Source organism: Hemicordylus capensis, chromosome 16 (assembly GCF_027244095.1).
Source record: "Hemicordylus capensis ecotype Gifberg chromosome 16, rHemCap1.1.pri, whole genome shotgun sequence".
Taxonomy (NCBI): Eukaryota; Metazoa; Chordata; class Lepidosauria; order Squamata; family Cordylidae; genus Hemicordylus; species Hemicordylus capensis.
The window spans coordinates 7,507,514-7,525,746 of NC_069672.1; the positions used below are offsets into that span (position 1 = coordinate 7,507,514).

At 50.4% G+C, this 18,233-nt stretch overlaps 1 protein-coding gene across 6 annotated transcripts in view; it reads left to right on the forward strand.

Annotated features, from left to right (window-relative positions):
- EPHB2 (EPH receptor B2) overlaps positions 1–18,233 on the forward strand; it is a 180,076-nt gene that overhangs the window by 51,283 nt on the left and 110,560 nt on the right. For all 6 annotated transcript variants that reach the window (XM_053281036.1, XM_053281031.1, XM_053281032.1 and 3 more), the window contains one exon: positions 14,966–15,030. In XM_053281036.1, coding sequence (XP_053137011.1) covers positions 14,974–15,030 — 57 coding nt within the window. In that variant the 5' untranslated portion in view covers positions 14,966–14,973. The remainder of the gene's footprint in view (positions 1–14,965; positions 15,031–18,233) is intronic.

An 18,233-nucleotide genomic window follows, 5' to 3' on the forward strand; every position in this document is an offset into this window, starting at 1 on the left:
TCAGTTCTACGGCTGCACATGAAATTTGCCTGAATTGGAATAGATTTGGTTTGGAACCTTTGAACAGAGCGGAGAGTCACTCTAATTGATTCGAATGTGCCCGAATTCGAATCGAGGTGAGTCGGCCTCCGGCTTCACAAAACGGTTTTTGGGTGGGCCCTTGACCTCACAAAACAGTTCCGTAAATGGTTTGAATTCTTTGAACTGATTTCGATCTGTTTCTTGGAGAATAATATCCCACAACAGGCTGGGTGGCTTGCCTTGGCAATGACACCAGCTGCAATTAAAACTGAGACCCACTCTTGCTTAATCCTTTCCCTTTCTCAGTGCAGGAACTAAAGAACACCAGATTAAATGAGGTCAGTAATAGCTTTAAGAAACCCCAGACATAAAAACTGAAACAGAGAGGTGCACGTTAATGTCAGTTGTCCATTCAATGCAGTTGGGATTAAAAGACCCCCACACTGAAAATGTTGACTCCACACTGTAATTTTTAAAATATAGAGGTTTGGGGCAGGAAATCCTACAGGACAAATAATCTGTGGCTTGAAGATTATGTTAAGATTGAGGAATACATTGAGTAAGAAGTTGTAGAAGATTGAAATCAATGCTCTATTATTATTTTTCCACTTCCTGAGATCATTGTGATCCAGCTATTTGGGTGAGGGTTAAGAAAAGTATTTATGGTTGTTAAACTGTTTATTTTTGCATGTTTGAAAAAGTTTGGACAAACAAAATACTTGGAGTTCTACAAGCCCAGCAAAACAAAACGTTAATCATAACGCAGAAAGCGAATGCCTGAGTCACTTATTGTGAATTGCTTGCTTTTTTTGTATATCAAGTTTGTCTGTGGTTACATGTCCAAGAACAACCAAAATGCTTTGGATTGGCTTCAGCTCCAGTTTACTGAAAAACTCTCAGATTCAATTTGATTCCTGGGTGAAGAGGTTGTGAATCCTTATTGGATCCCCTTTACAAGCAAAGCACTCGAACTGGATCAAACCGGTTCGACAGCACGAATTGAATCGCTGCCGGTTCTAATGAATCGGTCCGTGGACCGGGCAGTTGGATTTGAATTCAAACCAAATTGCCATTGCCGGTTCCATGCACACCCCTCTCAGGTGAAAATCTTGGTTGTGCTGAATGTAATTTGCTTAGGAATAAAAGAAGCTGCCTTATACTGAGTCAGACCATTGGATGTCTAGCTCAGTGTTGTCGGCACTGACTGGCAGCAGCTCTCTACAGTTTCAGGCAGGAGTCTTTCCCAGCCCTACCTGGAGATGCTGCCAGGGATTGAACCTTTCTGCTGACTCTCCAAACTGGGTGTGTGGGTGACGAAATGGCAAATGTGGTTCAGTGTCAAGTGATGTACATTGGGATGGAAATCCCCAACTTCAAGTATTTGTTGATGGGCTGTTGGTGACTGACCAAGAAGGGATCTTGGGGTCGTGGTGAACAGTTGGTTGAAAGTGTCGACTCAATGTGCAGCAGCTGTGAAAAAGGCCAATTCCATGCTAGGGATCATTAGGAAGGGGGTTGAAAATAAAATGGCTAATATTATAATGTCCTTATACAAAACTATGGTGTGGCCACACTTGGAGGACTGCGTACGATTCTGGTCACCACATCTCAAAAAGGACATTGTGGAACTGGGAAAGGTGCAGAAGAGGGCAACTGAGATGATCAGGGGCTTAGAAGACCTTTCTTATGAGGCAAGGCTACAACACCTGGGGCTTTTTAGTTTAGAAAAAAGCCAACATGATAAAGGTCTATAAAATCATGCATGGAGTGGAGAAAGTGGAGAGAGAGAAATTCTTCTCCTTCTCACATAACACTAGAACCAGGGATCAACTCATGAAATTGATTGCCAAGAAATTTAGGACCAACAAATGGAAGTACTGTTTTCACACAACTTGCATAATCCACTTGTGGAATTCTCTGCCACAAGATGTGGTGACAGCCAACAACCTGGATAGCTTTAAGAGGGGTTTGGATTAAAAAATGTTTTAAAAAATGGACAAGAGAAACTGACTCTAGGGACAGCTAGATGCAGGTGCCTGCTGGTCTCTTAGAGACAGAAGAGTCTGTTTTAATATCTCATTCTTGTTGGGGCCATAGCACCTGCTTTGCATGCGGAAGCCAGAATTGTGATGCAGCTGCGAAAAAAGCAAATGTGATCTTAGGTTTAATAAACAGAAGCATGATTAAGATTGGAAGAAGTGACCTGGGATTCTGGTTCAATCCCTGGCAGCATTTCCAGGTAGGGCAGCGGAAATCTCTTGCCTGAAACCATGGAAAGCTGCTGCCAGTGCAGAGTAGATAATTCTGAGCTGGATGGACCGATGGTCTGACTCAGCAGGTAGCAGCTTCCTGAGTTCATAGTGATCGAGATGTGTTTTCCTATTTGAACATTACTCCTAATTTCGATCTTAAATCTGCTACCTTGCAATGGCAAGTTAGAAAACTCCTCCTGATGTGGATCCTAAATCTGCTACCTTGCAGTTTCAACGCACAGGAACATAGGAAGCTGCCATATACTGAGTCAGTCCCTTGGTCCATCTAGCTCAGTCTTGTCTTCACGGACTGGCAGCGGCTTCTCCAAGGCTACAGGCAGGAATCTCTCTCAGCCCTATCTTGGAGAAGCCACCAAGGGGGGAACTTGGAACCTTCTGCATGCAAGCAGGCAGATGCTCCTCCCAGAGCAGCCCCATCTCCTAAGGGGAATATCTTCCAGTGCTCACCCATGTGGTCTCCCATTCAAATGCAAACCAGGGTGGCCCCTGCTTAGCAAAGAGGACCATTCATGCTTGCTACCACAAGACCAGCTGCAACCAGAGAAGCATTCCATTTGCACATATCTTCCCTCTTCCCCAGGTTCAACATAGCCAGCTCCTGCAACCATTCCTCACTGGAGTTGGTTTCCACACTCCTCGACGTTTTTCTTGACCTCTGCTCAACCCGTTCCAATGAATCCACACCCTCCTTAAATGCTGGGCCCAGAACTGGACACAGTGTCTGACGTCCTGACTCAATTCCTGGCAGAAGCCCTACCGATAATTCGTCATACTTTAGAGTAACGCCTGCGTTACTCGGTCCGTGGGTCAGCCAGTATTGCAAGCGAGATCTGACCAGCACAAAATAGAGTGGAATGATCACTTCTTGTGAGCTAGATGCCATGCTCCTGTTATTGCTGGCTAGGATTACATTCGCCTTTCTTGCAGCTGCATGACCCTGCTGGCTCATGTTCAACTTGTGGTTCGACTAAGTCCCCCACGTCCCATCCATATGTACGGCTGCCAAGCTCGCTGAGCAAACAAAAACGAGCCAGATTCTGGGAATGGAAGATACTGCCTCTTGCAGTATTCTCGCTAATTTTTTCCATCTGTCTGTGGAATGAGTTTTGTTCTGGGCAGCAGTTTCCAGACTGTGTGTGCACATGCATTCAGAGTAGGACCTTCCTGATTCAAACTGAATCGGGGATCTGAAATTGACCGAGCGGACCTCAAAAAAACGTGCGAGTGCGTGCAGACGCCGTGCATGCTTTAGAGGAGTGTGATCCCGCTTCAAAGACGGCGAATGCAATCCTAGGCTGCCTTAACCGAAATGTGGCGCCCAGATCAGGTCCGGAAGGAACTGGTGCCTCTCTCGGGCTTTCCGTTGGTTCCCCTTCTGAGCTTGAACGTGATGATTTTGTGTCTGCGGATCTCGGTCACCCGGCAGAGTGATCTCAGGGTGAGTGTATCTCTCCCCTTTGCAACCCTGGAGGCTGTTGGGGGCAGAGAGGCATTTTGACGTTTGAGCCACGGGACCGCCGTTGATATCCTCCGGTGCAGATTTTGACTCCATGGTCCGGCAGGTTTACACAAGCAGGCCTTGACTTCCTGCTGTAACCCCTTAACCTCCCAGCCTGCTTTTGCTTGCAGCTGTTTATGAACATTACAAAAAAACATAAGAACAGCCTTGCTGCATCAGGCCCAAGGCCTCTCATGCCCAGCATCCTGTTCCCCACCGTGACCCACCAGATGCCTCTGGGAAGCCCACGGGCAGGAGATGAAGAAGGCATCAGTGTTCCCTCTAAGGGTTTCCCTTTTGGGGAACCCCTGGTTTAAGCTAAAAGGGGCCCAGATATTATATCCGTGCCCCATAAGGAAGGTGGAACATAGGAACATAGGAAACTGCCATATACTGAGTCAGACTATTGGTCTATCTAGCTCAGTATTGTCTTCACAGACTGGCAGCGGCTTCTCCAAGGTTGCAGGCAGGAATCTCTCTGAGCCCTATCTTGGAGAAGCCAGGGAGGGAACTTGAAACCTTCTGCTCTTCCCAGAGCGGCTCCATCCCCTGAGGGGAAGATCTTCCAGTGTTCACACATCAAGTCTCCCATTCAGATGCAACCAGGGCAGACCCTGCTTAGCTAAGGGGACAAGTCATGCTGGCTACCATAAGACCAGCTCTCCTCTCCCAGGTGCTCCAGGCCCCTGGTCATCTCGGATGCCCTCTTCCGCACCTTTCCCCGTTCTCCAACGTCCTTTTGGAGAGATGGTGACCCACATTGTACACATCACACCAGATGAGGCTGGCTCTATTGCCCATTTGAAAAAGGGAAGCCGCCGCGACAGCTGGGGGCTGTTCTGTCCTTGACGTGGGCAGGGATACTCCCAAAGACCCCTGCCCCTGATCGGGGGGTCTTGTCCTGAGGCTGGGCCTCCTCTGCAATGGAAGGCAGAAAGCGACCCGAACTCCCTGCTGTGCTAATGGGGCAACCGGCCGAGATCTTTCTTTCACTGGACTCATTTTGGTAAAGATTTAGGTCAGCTTGCCTGCCTTGGCTGCTGGCACAGATGTCTCGCGGTCCTGTTGGTTCCGGAGAATCAGAGCAAAGCGTGACGCATCACAAAAAATCTGTGCCTCTTTCGGGAGCCGCGAGGGTGGGGAAGAGAGCTGGTCTTGTGGCTAAGCAGGGGCTGCCCTGGTTTGCATTTGGATGGGCGATGGCCTGTGAGCCATGTAAGATATTGCTCTTCGGGGATGGCGCCACAGCTCAGTGGAGGAGCATCTGCATGCAGCGGGTGCCAGGTTCCATCCCTGGCAGCATCTCCAGGTAGAGCTGGGAGAGACTCCTGCCTGAAACCTTGGAGAAGCTGCTGCCAGTCAGAGTAGACAGTGCTGGCCTAGATGAACCGAAGGTCTGACTCAGTATAAGGCAGCTCTCTGTGTTAGGGATGGGGGCTAGTAGAACATCTGCTTTGCGTGCAGGAGGTCCTGGGTTCCCTCCCTGACAGCGTCTCCAGGTAGGGGTGGGAAAGACTCCTGCCTGCAGTCTTGGAGAGCTGCTGCCAGTCAGAGTAGATGGTGCTGAGCTAGATGGACCAATGGTCTGACTCAGTATAAGGCAGCATTGTATGTAGACCGTAGCATGATGGGCACATTGAATAACTGGGTGTGTATACAGATCTGTGTGCACCCTGTTCACAGACTGTACGTGCGTTGAATGTACAATTATTTGATGAGAGCTGGTCTTGTGGTAGCAAGAAGGAATTGCCCCCTTTGCTAAGCAGGGCCCACCCTGGTTTTCATTTGAATGGAAGACCACATGTGAGCACTGGAAGATATTCCCCTTAGGGGATGGGGCTCTTCTGGGAAGAGCAGAAGGTTCCAGGTTCCCTCCCTGGCAGCATCTCCAAGATAGGACAAGATTTTTTTGATAGGACAAGATTTTTTTATTGAACCAACAAACTACCAAAGCATACAGTAGGGCTGAGAGAGACTCCTACCTGCAGCCTTGGAGAAGCCGCTGCCAGTCTGTGAAGACAATACTGAGCTAGAGGGACCAATGGTCTGACTCAGTAGATGGCAGCTTCCTATGTTGCAGGAGGACAGCTGGTCTGGTGGTAGGTCAAAGTATGCCGTTGAGTTGGTGTCGAATCCTGGTGTCCACAGAGCCCTGTGATTTTCTTTGGGGGAATCCAGGAGGGGTTGGCCATTGCCTCCTCCCGCGCAGTGGGAGATGATGCCATTCAGCACCTTCCTGTATCGCTGCTGCCCAATATTCTGCCATATTCTGGGAAACAGACCAGCGGGGATTCGAACCGGGAACCCCTTGCTTGCTAGGCAAGTCATTTCCCCACTGCGCCTGGTGGTAGCAAGCCTGAATTGTCCCCTTTGCTAAGCAGAGTCCACCCTGGTTTGTATTTAAATGGGAGACTACACGTGTGAAAGATTCCCCTTGGGGCCACTCTGGATAGAGTATCCGAGGTTCCAAGTTCCCTCCTTGGCAACGCCAACTTAGGGGTGAGAGAAACCCCTGCCTGCAACCTTGGAGAAGCTGCTACCAGCCTGTATAGGCAATACTGAGCGAGACTGATTCATTAGAAAGCAGCTTCTTCGGTTCCTACGTAAATGTGTAAAGAGGGCCAGAAATGGAGGGCATGTGGGAAGCCATTGGGGCAGGTGCTGTGATCCTCCCGCCCTGCCTTGTCTGTCCAGCTCTGGAGAGCTTACATAGGAACCTAGGAAGCTGCCATATCCGGAGTCAGACCATTGGTCTGTCTAGGTCAGTATTGACTTCGCAGGCTGGCAGTGGCTTCTCCAAGGTTGCAGGCAGGAGTCTCTCTCAGCCCTATTTCAGAGATGCTGCTAGGGAGGGAACTTGGAACCTCGATGCTGTTCCCAGAGCATCCCCTTTCCTTAAGGGGAAATCTCTTCCAGTGCTCACACATCAGGTCTCCCATTCAGATGCAACCAGGGCAGACCCTGCTTAGCTAAGGGGACAAGTCATGATTGCTACCACAAGACCAGCTCTCTATGGTCTTCTTGTTGTGTCCGGAGGTTGCTACAGAGAAGGATCCGTTGGGGGCTGCTGCTTGCAGAGCCCGCTGCGTCCATCTGTTCATGCCTGAATATTTGATAGGCCTGTGGCATGCCGCCGCTCTCTTCCCAACCTCGAGCCGGGTCATCTGGGGAAAGAAGCTTAGCTTCAGGTGTTGCAGAAGAGGAGGAGGAGGGAAGTCCCTGCCATGAGAGGAGCATCTCAGTCGGAAACCTCGTGCATTTCCTGTTATCCTTTCATGGCCTCAAGTGTTCCTGGGAAGTGCGGGCCTTTGGGTGGCAGACGCGTCTTTTCTCTATTGCTAAGCAGGGTCCTTCTTGGCTTGCCTTTGGATGGGAGACATGTGAGCACTGTAAGGTATGGGAGATCTGGATGTGGAGGAACATCGAGGTTCCAAGTTCCCTCCCCGGCAGCATCTCCAGGTAGGGCGGGGGGCGATTCCTGCCTGGAACCTGGGAGAGCTGCTGCCAGTCAGTGTCGACAACATTTGAGCAAGGTGGACCAAGCGCCCAGCTCAGCAGGCAGCTTCCTATGCCCATAGGGTGCGTTCGCAGCTCAGTGGTAGAGTATCTGCTTTGCACGCAGAAGGTTCCGGGTTCAGTTCCTCGTAGCCACTCCAGATAAGGCTGGGAGAGAGTAAGGCAGCTTCCTAGGCTCCTATGATTGCCTTATACTACTGAGTCAGATAATCTAGCTCAGTATTGTCTTCACTGACTGCCAGCGGCCTCTCCAAGGTTGCAGGCTGTTGTCTCTCCCAGCCCTATCTGGAGATGCTGCCAGGGAGGGAACTTGGAACCTTCTGCACACAAGCGTGCATATGCTCTTCCCAGAGCGACCTCATCCCTGAAGGGGAACCTCTTCCAGTGCTCACACATGTAGTCTCCCATTCAAATGAAAACCAGGGCAGACCCTGCTTAGCAAAAGGGACAATTCATGCTTGCTATCACCAGCTCTCCTCCTACAACACAGGAGTCGGACTGTTGGTCCATCTAGCTCAGCGTTGTCTACCCAGACTGGGAGCAGCTTCTCCAAGGTTGCAGGCAGGAGTCTCTCTCAGCCCTATCTTGGAGATGCTGCCAGGGAGGGGACTTGGAACCTTCTGCCGGCAGATGCTCTTCCTAGAGCGGCCCCATCCCCTTAGGGGAGTCTCTTCCAGTGCTTGCACAGGTAGTCTCCCATCCAGATGCAAACCAGGCTGGACACTGCTTAGCAAAGGGGACCAGCTCCCCTCCCCTCTTTGATCTTCTGCCTCATTCCGCTTTCAAGAATTCCTAGCAGGATGCCTGCATTTATGAAGTGGGTGCTCGGAGTTGTAGTCAACCACTCCTTGAGATCTCTGACCATTATGAACATTAGGTCTGCGGCGTAAAGCTAATAAACCATGGGCTCATTCTCATGACCATCTGGGGGAGAGCTAGAGGGCAGGCACGCTCCTACCCCAGATGACTGCCGGATGCTTGGGAGCATTTTATCCCTCGTCTAGACAGTGCCAAATTGTCTCCGTGTTTGGGAAGACGAACCTCACAGTAATACAACCTTTGCTGAGCATACCATCCTGTGCATTCCCCTGGCAATGCAGAGGCTACTAAGCATATTTGGACTGTGTGGTCTAGGAGCTGGTCTTGTGGTAGCAGGCATTAATTGTCCTCTTTGCTAAGCAGGGTCCACCCTGGTTTGCATTTGTATGGGAGGCTACATGTGAGGACTGGAAGAGATTCCTCTTAGGGGGATGGGGCCACTCTGGGAAGAGCGCCTGCATGCTTCCATGCAGAAGGTTCCAGCTTCTCTCCTTGGCATCTCCAGATGGGGCTGGGATGGGCCTCCTTGCTCCCTGCAGCCTTGGTAGGGTCGCTGCCAGCCTATGTAGACATAGGAACAAAGGAAGCAGCCATATACTGAGTCAGATCACTGGTCTCTCTAGCTCAGTATTGTCTTCACAGACTGGCAGCGGCTTCTCCAAGGTTGCAGGCAGGAATCTCTCTCACTCAGCCTTATCTCGGAAAATGCCCGAGAGGGAACTTAGAACCTTCTGCTCTTCTCAGAGTGGCTCCATCCGCTAGGAATGAGTATCTGACAGAGCTCACACTTCTAGTCTCCCATTCATATGTAACCAGGGCAGACCCTGCTTAGCTAAGGGGACAAGTCATGCTGGCTACCACAAGACCAGCTCTCGCCTGATACTGAGCTGGATGGACCAATGGTCTGACTCAGTAGAAGCCAGCTTCTTCTGTTCCTATGTTCCAAGCAAGCCCTTGGCTGGTGTGTATGGTTAAGCTTTTAATACTGAGTGTACCTGTGCATACGCAAGGTGCACATGCACAAGTGTGCATGCGCACTTCTGCACATGCTGTCTTCGGTTCACCCCCCTGTACATTGCCATCTTCATGCTCCTCTCCAGAAGAGCTTGATGACTAGGACTGGGGAGACGCGAGTTCAAATCCCCGTTCAGCCATGATACTTGCTGGGTGACTCTGGGCCAGTCACTTCTCTCTCAGCCTAGCCTACTTCACAGGGTTGTTGTGAGGAGAAACTGAAGTATGTAGTACACTGCTCTGCGCTCTTTGGAGGAAGAGCGGGATATAAACTGTAAAATAAATTTAAAAAAAAAAAAGGGGGGGGGGCCACTCTTCTCTGCAGCTTAAATCAAGGGGTCTTGGGCCTAGTCCGTCCTCTTGCATCTTGGGAAGGCTTCCTATCATTCTTTGCTGCCTCAGTGGGGCAGGCGCCCGCAGCCTCCGACCCCCGCTCCCGTCCGAAGCGAATTCCACCTCGCCTCGTGTGCCGTGTGCTCCGCGCGGCAAGGCGTGGCGGGTCGTGTGCTTTGCTGTCTGCGTGATTGTCGTTGGCGCTTGAGAGATGTGAGAAAGGAAAAGAGAGAGAGAGAGAGAGAGACGCCTTTAATTATCTGGGCAATTAATTCCACTCAGCAGAGCTTCTTGGGAGGGGGGTAGACCCCATGTCAATGGGGACGGTTATTTAATGAGGTAACGGCACTTACGGGGGAGCAACCCCCATGAGAATCCCGCAGCCTGAGAGTGGCGAGGAGGTGGGGGGAGGAAGCCACCCGAATAAATCTAAATGAGGGCAGTGTGTGTGTGTGGGGGGGGGAGGTTTTGTCCTTATCGGGGGCACAAAAGCTTGAGGAATTCCAACCCCTCCACAGCTTCCGCCCGTCCCTCGTCTGGGAACGCTGCCCGCTCGAACTTGGTCTCGAGAGCGGCCTGCACTGGGCCGCTTCAGCCTTGCCAGGGCAACGCCGGCCCTCCCCGAACACCCCCCCCCCAGCTTTCAGAGAGCTGCACTTTTATCAGCGAGGCGGCTTCCCGGGGCCCTCCGGGGCAGGGCGGATCCAGGCCTGGCATCTCCTCCGGCCTGGAGTGCGGCCAGGCCTGGCAACGAGGCGTTAATGAAAAGCCCGGCGTTGTGGGAAGGGCCGGCCCGCTCGGCTAACTGGGCCGCGGGGAAGTGGCAGAGCTGCCTCCGGGAAGCCGGCCAGGCTTGCGTCGGCCCGTTCCCATCGGCCGCAGATTGATTTGGAATGCCGGCGGCAGCGTGCGGAGCCGCCGATCAATACGCGGGCCGGGGCAGCACAAAGGGGACGCGGCTTGTTCTGGGCCCGGGCGCTGCCGCCTGCCCTGCCAGCGAAGGCCAAGCGGTCAAGGACTTGCTCCTGGCTGCACCGACTCAAGCCTTTGCTGTTATTGGAGGAGATAAATGCACTGCGCAGGACGGTGACGGAGATTTGGCAGCTCCCCGCTCGTATCCCCAACGAGCTGTGCCCGTTTGCATCCTGGGCGGCAAAGCCGTGTCCGAAACGATTGTCCGTTGCAAGGGGCCAGCCAGTCGTTTCGGGGCAGGCGGGTGTGCCTCACCTTTCTGACGGAAACTTCAAGAGGTGCCCAATGCCGTATTTATTTATTTATCGTACGATTTATATACCACTTTTCATTAAAAGCATCAAAAAACGGTTTGCAATACAGGAGAACCTCGTTGATGATTATTTATTCGATTGCGGGCTCAGTACCTGCGGTTTCGCGTATCTGCGGTTGGGTAATGGACACCCGACCTCGATATACACGGGTGTGTTTGTGCGGAATGCAGAAAAGGGGTTAAACCTGGGTATCCACTGGTCGGGGCTGGCCGGAAAGGACCTCAGAGGTCCTTTCTGGCCACTTATTGAGCCCCTGGTGGCGCAGTGGTAAAACTGCCGCCCTGTAACCAGAAGGTTACAAGTTCGATCCTGACCAGGGGCTCAAGGTTGACTCAGCCTTCCATCCTTCCGAGGTCGGTAAAATGAGTACCCAGAATGTTGCTAAATCATTGTAAACAGCTTAGAGAGCTCCGGCTATAGAGCGGTATATAAATGTAAATGCTATTGCTATTGCTATTATTTGACTTTGGTAGCCACTTTATGGCTCAGTTCTTGAAAAAAAAATGGCGAAATGCAAATTTTGGCTGATTTTCAGCCTTTGCGGGACACTGAAGGACTCCTGGGGACCCACAGAGCATGGTAGGACACTTTGCTCTTGCCTTTTGTTGTCTTTTGGGGTTTTGTTTTTTTGTTTTTTTGTGGTTTTTTTGCTACTTTTTAAAAATGGGAAATTCCACCATTTCTCACCAATTTTCAGGCCTTTGGGGGCAGTGAGGGACTGCTGAGGACCTGGGGAGCATGGTATGGTACTTTGCTTTCTTTTGTGTTTGTGGGCCGTTTTTTGGCCAATTTCTTTTTTTTAAATGGAGGGAAACATGATTTTTGGCTGTTTTTCGGCCGATCCTTCCCCCACTTTAGGAACCTAACCCCCACGATTCCATTGCTCCATTTACTCAGTATTCACGGTATTGGTATCCATGGCAGTAGCCAGAAAACGAAACCCCCGCGATAACTGAGTTTTTCCTGTATAGTTAAAATGAACAATTAAAACACAAAGAGTACAGCTATTACTATAAATATAGAAATAATCTCTATTTAAAAAACAAAAAAAAACAATGATATACAAAACACAGAGCAGCAGAAGTAAAAAAAACTCATCTCGTTCAAAAGCCTGGGTGAACAGCCACATTTTTACTTGTTTTCTAAAAACTGTCAAGGAGACTGAGGAGCGGATTTCAGCCGGGAGTGGATTCTAAATGCTGGGGGCCATGACTGAGAAGGCCCTATCCCGTGTGCTCAACAACCGAGACTCTTTCACTGTCGGCATGTGGAGCAGAGCCCCCTCTGATGTCCTTGTCCAATGGGCAGAAACCTTTGGGAGCAGGTGGTCCTTCAGATATCCAGGGCCCAAACCATTAGACTTGGATTTACCAAAATCCAAAGCTAGGTTTCCCCCACATTCCTTGATGTTAGAAATGGGGCACGGCTTAAATTCTGATGCCTCTTATTTTCAGGGAAACAGAGGCAACCTGTATTTAAACTCTCTTTTTAAATCTTCTGATAGCGAGTGTGGACAGTCTTCTATGCTAAGCAGGACCTGCCTTGGTTTGCATTTGGATGGGAGATGACACATGAGCTCTGTAAGATATTCTGCTTAGAGAATGGGGCTAGGACTCAGGGAAAGAGTATCTGCATGCATGCAAAAGGTCCTTAGCTCAGGTCTTGGCAGCATCTCCAGGAAGGGCTGAGAGAGACTCCTGCCTGAAACCTTGGAGAAGCCGCTGCTGCCAGTCCGTGTAGACAATACTGAGCTAGATGGACAAGGGTCTGACTCGGTAGAAGGCAGCATCCTATGTTGTCTGAGGGTGTAGAGCAGTGGTAGAGCATTTGCTTTGCATGTAGAAGGTTCCAGGTCCAACCCCCCAGCTTTGATGAGTGCCCTCTAGATCTAACATGGGTTGGGGCATCTGCTTTGCATTCAGAAGGATCGTGCTCCCTGGCAGCATCTCCAGGTCGGGCTGGGAAGGAATCCTGCCTGAAACCTTGGTGAGCTGCTGCCCGTCAGTGCAGATCATACTGAACTTGTCTATGACTCCGGATTGGCTGTACCATGTAGATGGACCAACTGCCTGACTCACTATAAAGCAGCTTCAGATGCTCCTGTGTCCTATCCGGTTAAAACATGGGTCAGCCCCAGTTTGGACCGGCAGAGTGTTTTCCTTCCTAGGGATCCAGTTTTCTTATCAATGGCAGCGTAGAATGTTAGAGCTGGAAGGTCATCTAGATCAGGGATTCTCAACATTGGGTCCCCAGATGTTATTCGACTTAAACTCCCAGAATCCCCGACCAAGACCACTGGGGCTGGGGATTCTGGGAGTTGAAGTCCAATAACATCTGAGGACCCAACGTTGAGAATCCCTGATCTAGACCAACCCCCCAATCGGTGCAGTAATCTGCTACTGTATCCTTGGCAGATGGCTGCCCAACCTCTGCTTTGAAACTAAAGAAGGAGATCCCCCTAGGTTATAGAATCATAGAGTGTTAGAGCTGGGAGGTACCCTGGAGGTCATCTAGTCCAACCCCCGTGCCCAGTGGAGGAATCTCTGTTTGAAAACCTCCAGTGAAGGAGAGTCCAGGTCGACTGTTCCACTGTCGATCCACTAGTGCGATTAGGAAATTCCTCCTAAGCTGAAATAATTCAGTGGCTTGTTCCCATGCCTCGTGCCAGCCTCCAGACAAGCTTCAGCCATCTTCGTCCATGCATTAACCTCCCAGTAGCCAAATAGTGGGGAAGTGTGTGTTCAGAGTGGGCATGTCCATTCCCATGGATGTAGATACCAAGTTGTCCTACAGTATTCTCCAGCCGTGGAAAAAATCGGTTTGGGCATCCCACATGTCCTGAGCTAATTGCACAATGATTGGGTTCAGTGTCCCCACTAACAGGGATTCCTCAAAGTGGTTGACTACAACTCCCAGAATCCCCAAGCTAAAGCCATTGCCGCTGGGGATTCTGGGAGTTGTAGTCAACAAACATCAAGGAATCCCTTTTAGAGGGAACACTGATTTTGGGTTAGAAAACGACATGCTTTTAGAAAACCACATGCTTCCTGAGGTCACAGCCTCCTTTCCAAAGAAGTTCTTGTTTGGGGAATGTCTCTTGACTTTTGACCCCATGCCTGGGGGAATCCTGTTTTGGGAGTGTACGTATTAAAGTTTCCATCCCGCTGCCCAGCCTGACAAATATGTAAATATTTTCCTGGGAAGGTTTTGATCCTGCTTGTTCCTTTTAGATCAGGATTGCGCAACTTTGGTCTGCCAGCTGCTGTTGGACTACAAGTCCCATCATCCCTAGCCACAGTACTACAACTCCTATCATCCGTAGCCACAGGACTGCAGCTCCCATCATCCCTAGCTGCAGGACTATATCTCTTGTCACCCCAGCTGCAGTACTACAACTCCTATCAGCCCTAGCCACAAGATTGCAGTGCCCCATCATCCTTAGCCGCAGGATTACAGCTCCTGTCTTTGCTAACTGAGCAAAGAGGCACATTTCAAAATAGTGTTTCCCTTATATTTAGCAGCGGGAGAGCAACTGGCCTTATCCAACCCCAGCACAGCATCACTCCAGTGGCTGTTGGTGTTTACTTTATGTTTCATTTTGAGATTGTGAGCCCTTTGGGAACAGGAAGCCCGCTTATTTATTTATTCTTTTATTTTTCTTTTCAAACTGCTTTGGAGACCTTGTTGAAAAGCAGTATATAAATCATAGGAGTATGTAGTAAGACTACAACCCCCATCATCCCTTGCTGGCTGGAAGTCAGGGTTGATGGGAGCTGCAGGCCAACATCTGCAGGAGGGCTGAGGTTGTGGAGCTCTGTCTTAGATGCACAGGAGCGGGCTCGGAAAGGAAATGGGCGACCTGGAGAGGAGAGCTGGTCTTGTGGTAGCCAGCATGACTTGTCCCTATAGCTAAGCAGGGTCTGCCCTGGTTGCATATGAATGGGAGACTAGAAGTGTGAGCACTGCAAGATATTCCCTTCAGGGGATGGAGCCGCTCTGGGAAGAGCAGAAGGTCCCAAGTTCCCTCCCTGGCACCTCCAAGACAGGGCTGAGAGAGATTCCTGCCTGCAGCCTTGGAGAAGCCGCTGCCAGTCTGTGAAGACAATCCTGAGCTAGATAGACCAATGGTCTGACTCAGTATATGGCAGCTTCCTATGTTCCTATGACCCTGCGCTTAGACTCTGACTTCTGGTTTTCTCCTGCAGAAACACTGATGGATTCCACCACAGCGACGGCGGAACTGGGATGGACGGTCCATCCACCATCGGGGGTGAGTTTTTCCGGCGCACACTGGCAGCTGGGACAGAAGAGGTAGTGGGAAGATCAGGAATAGCCAGTAGCATCCGGGCGGCCCTTCCATGTGGCGAGGTGAGACGGTGGCCTTAAGCGGCAGCTTCTTCCTAAGCAGCCGCCAAACTGCCTCCCTCACCACCAGTGTTCCCTGTAACAAGGATTCCCAGGTGTTGTGGACTACCACTCCCATAACCCCCTGCCAAAGGCCACTGCAGCTCGGGATGCTGGGAGTTGTTGTCCACAACAGCTGGGACTCCCCATTGCAGCGAAGATTGCTCGCCACCGAAGAAAAACAAAGAGGAAGAAGTGAGGAGGGTGTGTGTGTGGGGAGGGGGAGCGGGAAGCTGGTCTTGTGGTTGCGAGTGTGAATTGTCCCTTTGCTAAGCAATCCTTGCTTTGCATTTGGATGGGTGACTGCATGTGAACAGTGTGAAATATTCCCCTTAGGGGATGGGGCCATAGCTCAGTGGCAGAGCATCTGCTTTGCCTGCAGAAGCTCCCAGGTTCAATCCCTGGCAGCATCTCCAGGTAGGGCCGGGAAAGACCTCTGCCTGAAATCTCGGAGAGCTGCTTCCAGTCAGTGTTGACAGTACTGAGCTAGGTGGACCAGTGCTCTGACTCAGTATACAGCCACTGATACAATGATCTGGATGCCCTAATTTCAGAGTTCAGTGGTAGAGTATCTGCTTTCCCTGCAGAAGGTCCCAGGTTCAATCCCTGGCAGCATCTCCAAGTAGGGCTGGGAAAGGCTCCTCTCTGAAACGGCGGAGAGCTGCTGCCAGTCAGGGTTGACGGCTAGATGGACCCAGGTTCTGACTCCATGCAGGGTGGCTTCCGCTGCCCTGTGAGTGAGCCATTCCTCGAAGACTGTGCTTGCTTTAACAAGAGTTTCCCCCAAATAGTTTCTGAACCTTTCACCCCAAATATGTAAGGAACGGAGAGGGAAGCCCAGTTATTCGTCGTAAAGTGTATCAAGACCTCCCTCCTGGCAATTTCCAGCGGTAGTGCTATAAACCTATAGAATAATTCCTAGAAGGCTGGCAGTGCTAATGAATGCAATTAGTTGATTAATTAACTTGACGGCAGATTAAAAAGAGGGTGTTTAATGGGGAAGGCACCCTGCTGGTGACATTGATGGAAGCGACTGTTGGGGATGAGGCTGTCGCTCGCGGGTAGATCATCCGTTTTCCATGCAGAAGGTCCCAGGTTCAATCCCTGGCAACATCTCCTAGGCTGGGAGAGACTTCGGCCTGAAATGATGAAGAAAATGCTGCCAGTCAGAGCAGACAATACTAAGCTAGGTGGGCCAAGCTTAGGTTGAGGTTTCTCCAGCAGGAAGGACTGTCGCTCAGGGCTGGAGCATCTGCTTTGCATGCAGAAGCTCCCTGGTTTAGTCCTTCTCAGAATCTCCAGGTAGGGCTGGCAAAGACTCCGGTCTGAAACCGTGGAGAGCTGCTGCCAGCCCGTGTAGGCAATACTGAGCTGGACGAACCAAGGGTCGGACTCAGAAGGCAGCTCCACAGTGTCCTTTGATATCCACCCAATATTTTATGTGAATTTCCGCTTGCAAATTCTGATGCACCCAGTGAGCAAAAGTCAATCCGTGAGCAAATCCGCTGCCTCCCAGCAGCCTCCCTGATCCGTCCCCCAGGCAAGCAATCGGGGAGTGGATGGCTTCTCAGAGGCTGGGTGAATTTAATTAATTTATATTCCAATATTGACATCCCACCAATTGGAACTGGTCGGTCAACAGCATTCTAGTAATGCAGAGGTGACAGCAAACCGTAATTCACAAGGCTTCTCCATCGGCAGTGAAGGAATCCATGAAGCAGAAACAAATAAGAGTCCCAACGCAGCAGAAATAAATAACTTGGCACAGCAGCCAGTAAGGGATATGTGTTAAAACGCAGGGGACAACAAGAAGAAGTAGTATTTATATACTGCTTTTCAACAAAAGTTTCCAAAGCGCTTTGGAATAATAAATAATAAATAAGATAATAAATAAATAAGACAATTAATTAATTAATAAGATAACAAATAATTAATAATTAATAAGTTAATAAGTTAATAAATAAAAACAATAATTAATAATTAATAAAGAAATGAGAGAATAATAAATAATAAATAAATAACCCCAAAGGGCTGACAATCTAAAAAGAAACGGGGATAGACACCGGCAACAGTAATGGGAAGACTCAAAAGAAAAGACTCAAATGGTCCTTTGGAGCAACACACGCTTCTCTGGCTGTCGGGAAACTAAAAGAAGTAGCCCTGCAAGGGGTATGGACCTTGAGACGCCCTCGGTCTCCCCCATCTGCTTTGGGAGGCTAACAAGAGGAGCCTACCTTTCAGGGCTGTTGTACGGATTTCTGAGCGAATAGGCAGGGAGCGCTTTGAGCATCCACGTTGCAGAGATGCAAAGGCTTTTCTGAATCGTTGGGCGCCCGGCCACTCCTTTGCCTGGGCCCGGGTCCAAACCGAGCAGTTGGGTCATGTCGATGGAATTCATCTGGCAGCAGCAGTGATGGGACCAGAGTGGGAGCTGGGATCAATTAGTGGGGGAAGGAGGCTGGAGCCGGGAGAAAGCACTGGGGGTTGGGAGACAGGGGCCGGAGAGTGGGTCTCAGCTGGGAGGGGCTGAAGGGAGGGCTGACCAGCTGGGTGCTGGCCATGGGAGGAGAGCTGGTATCCTGGTAGCAAGCATGCATGGTCCCCTTTGCTCAGCAGGGTCTGCTCTGGTTTGCATTTGGATGGGAGACTACATGTTGTCATTTAATTTGTTTGGAAACCTCCAGTGCTGTTCCACGGTCACAGATCTCGCCGTGGGAAACGCCTCCTGATGGCTAACGTGAATCTGCTTCTTTGCCATTTCAACCCGTTCGTTCTGGTTACATGGGAGCATAGGAAGCTGCCTTCTACTGAGTCAGACCCTTGTCCTATCCAGCTCAGAATTGTCTACCCAGACTGGCAGCGGCTTCTCCAAGGTTGCAGGAAGGAGTCTCTCTCCGCCCTCTCTTGGAGATGCTGCCAGGGAGGGAACATGGGACCTTCTGCTCTTCCCACAACAGCCCCATCCCCTATGGGAAATATCTTACAGTGCTCATGTATAGGAACATAGGAAGCTGCCATGTACTGAGTCAGACCATTGGTCCATCTAGCTCAGTATTGTCTTCACAGACT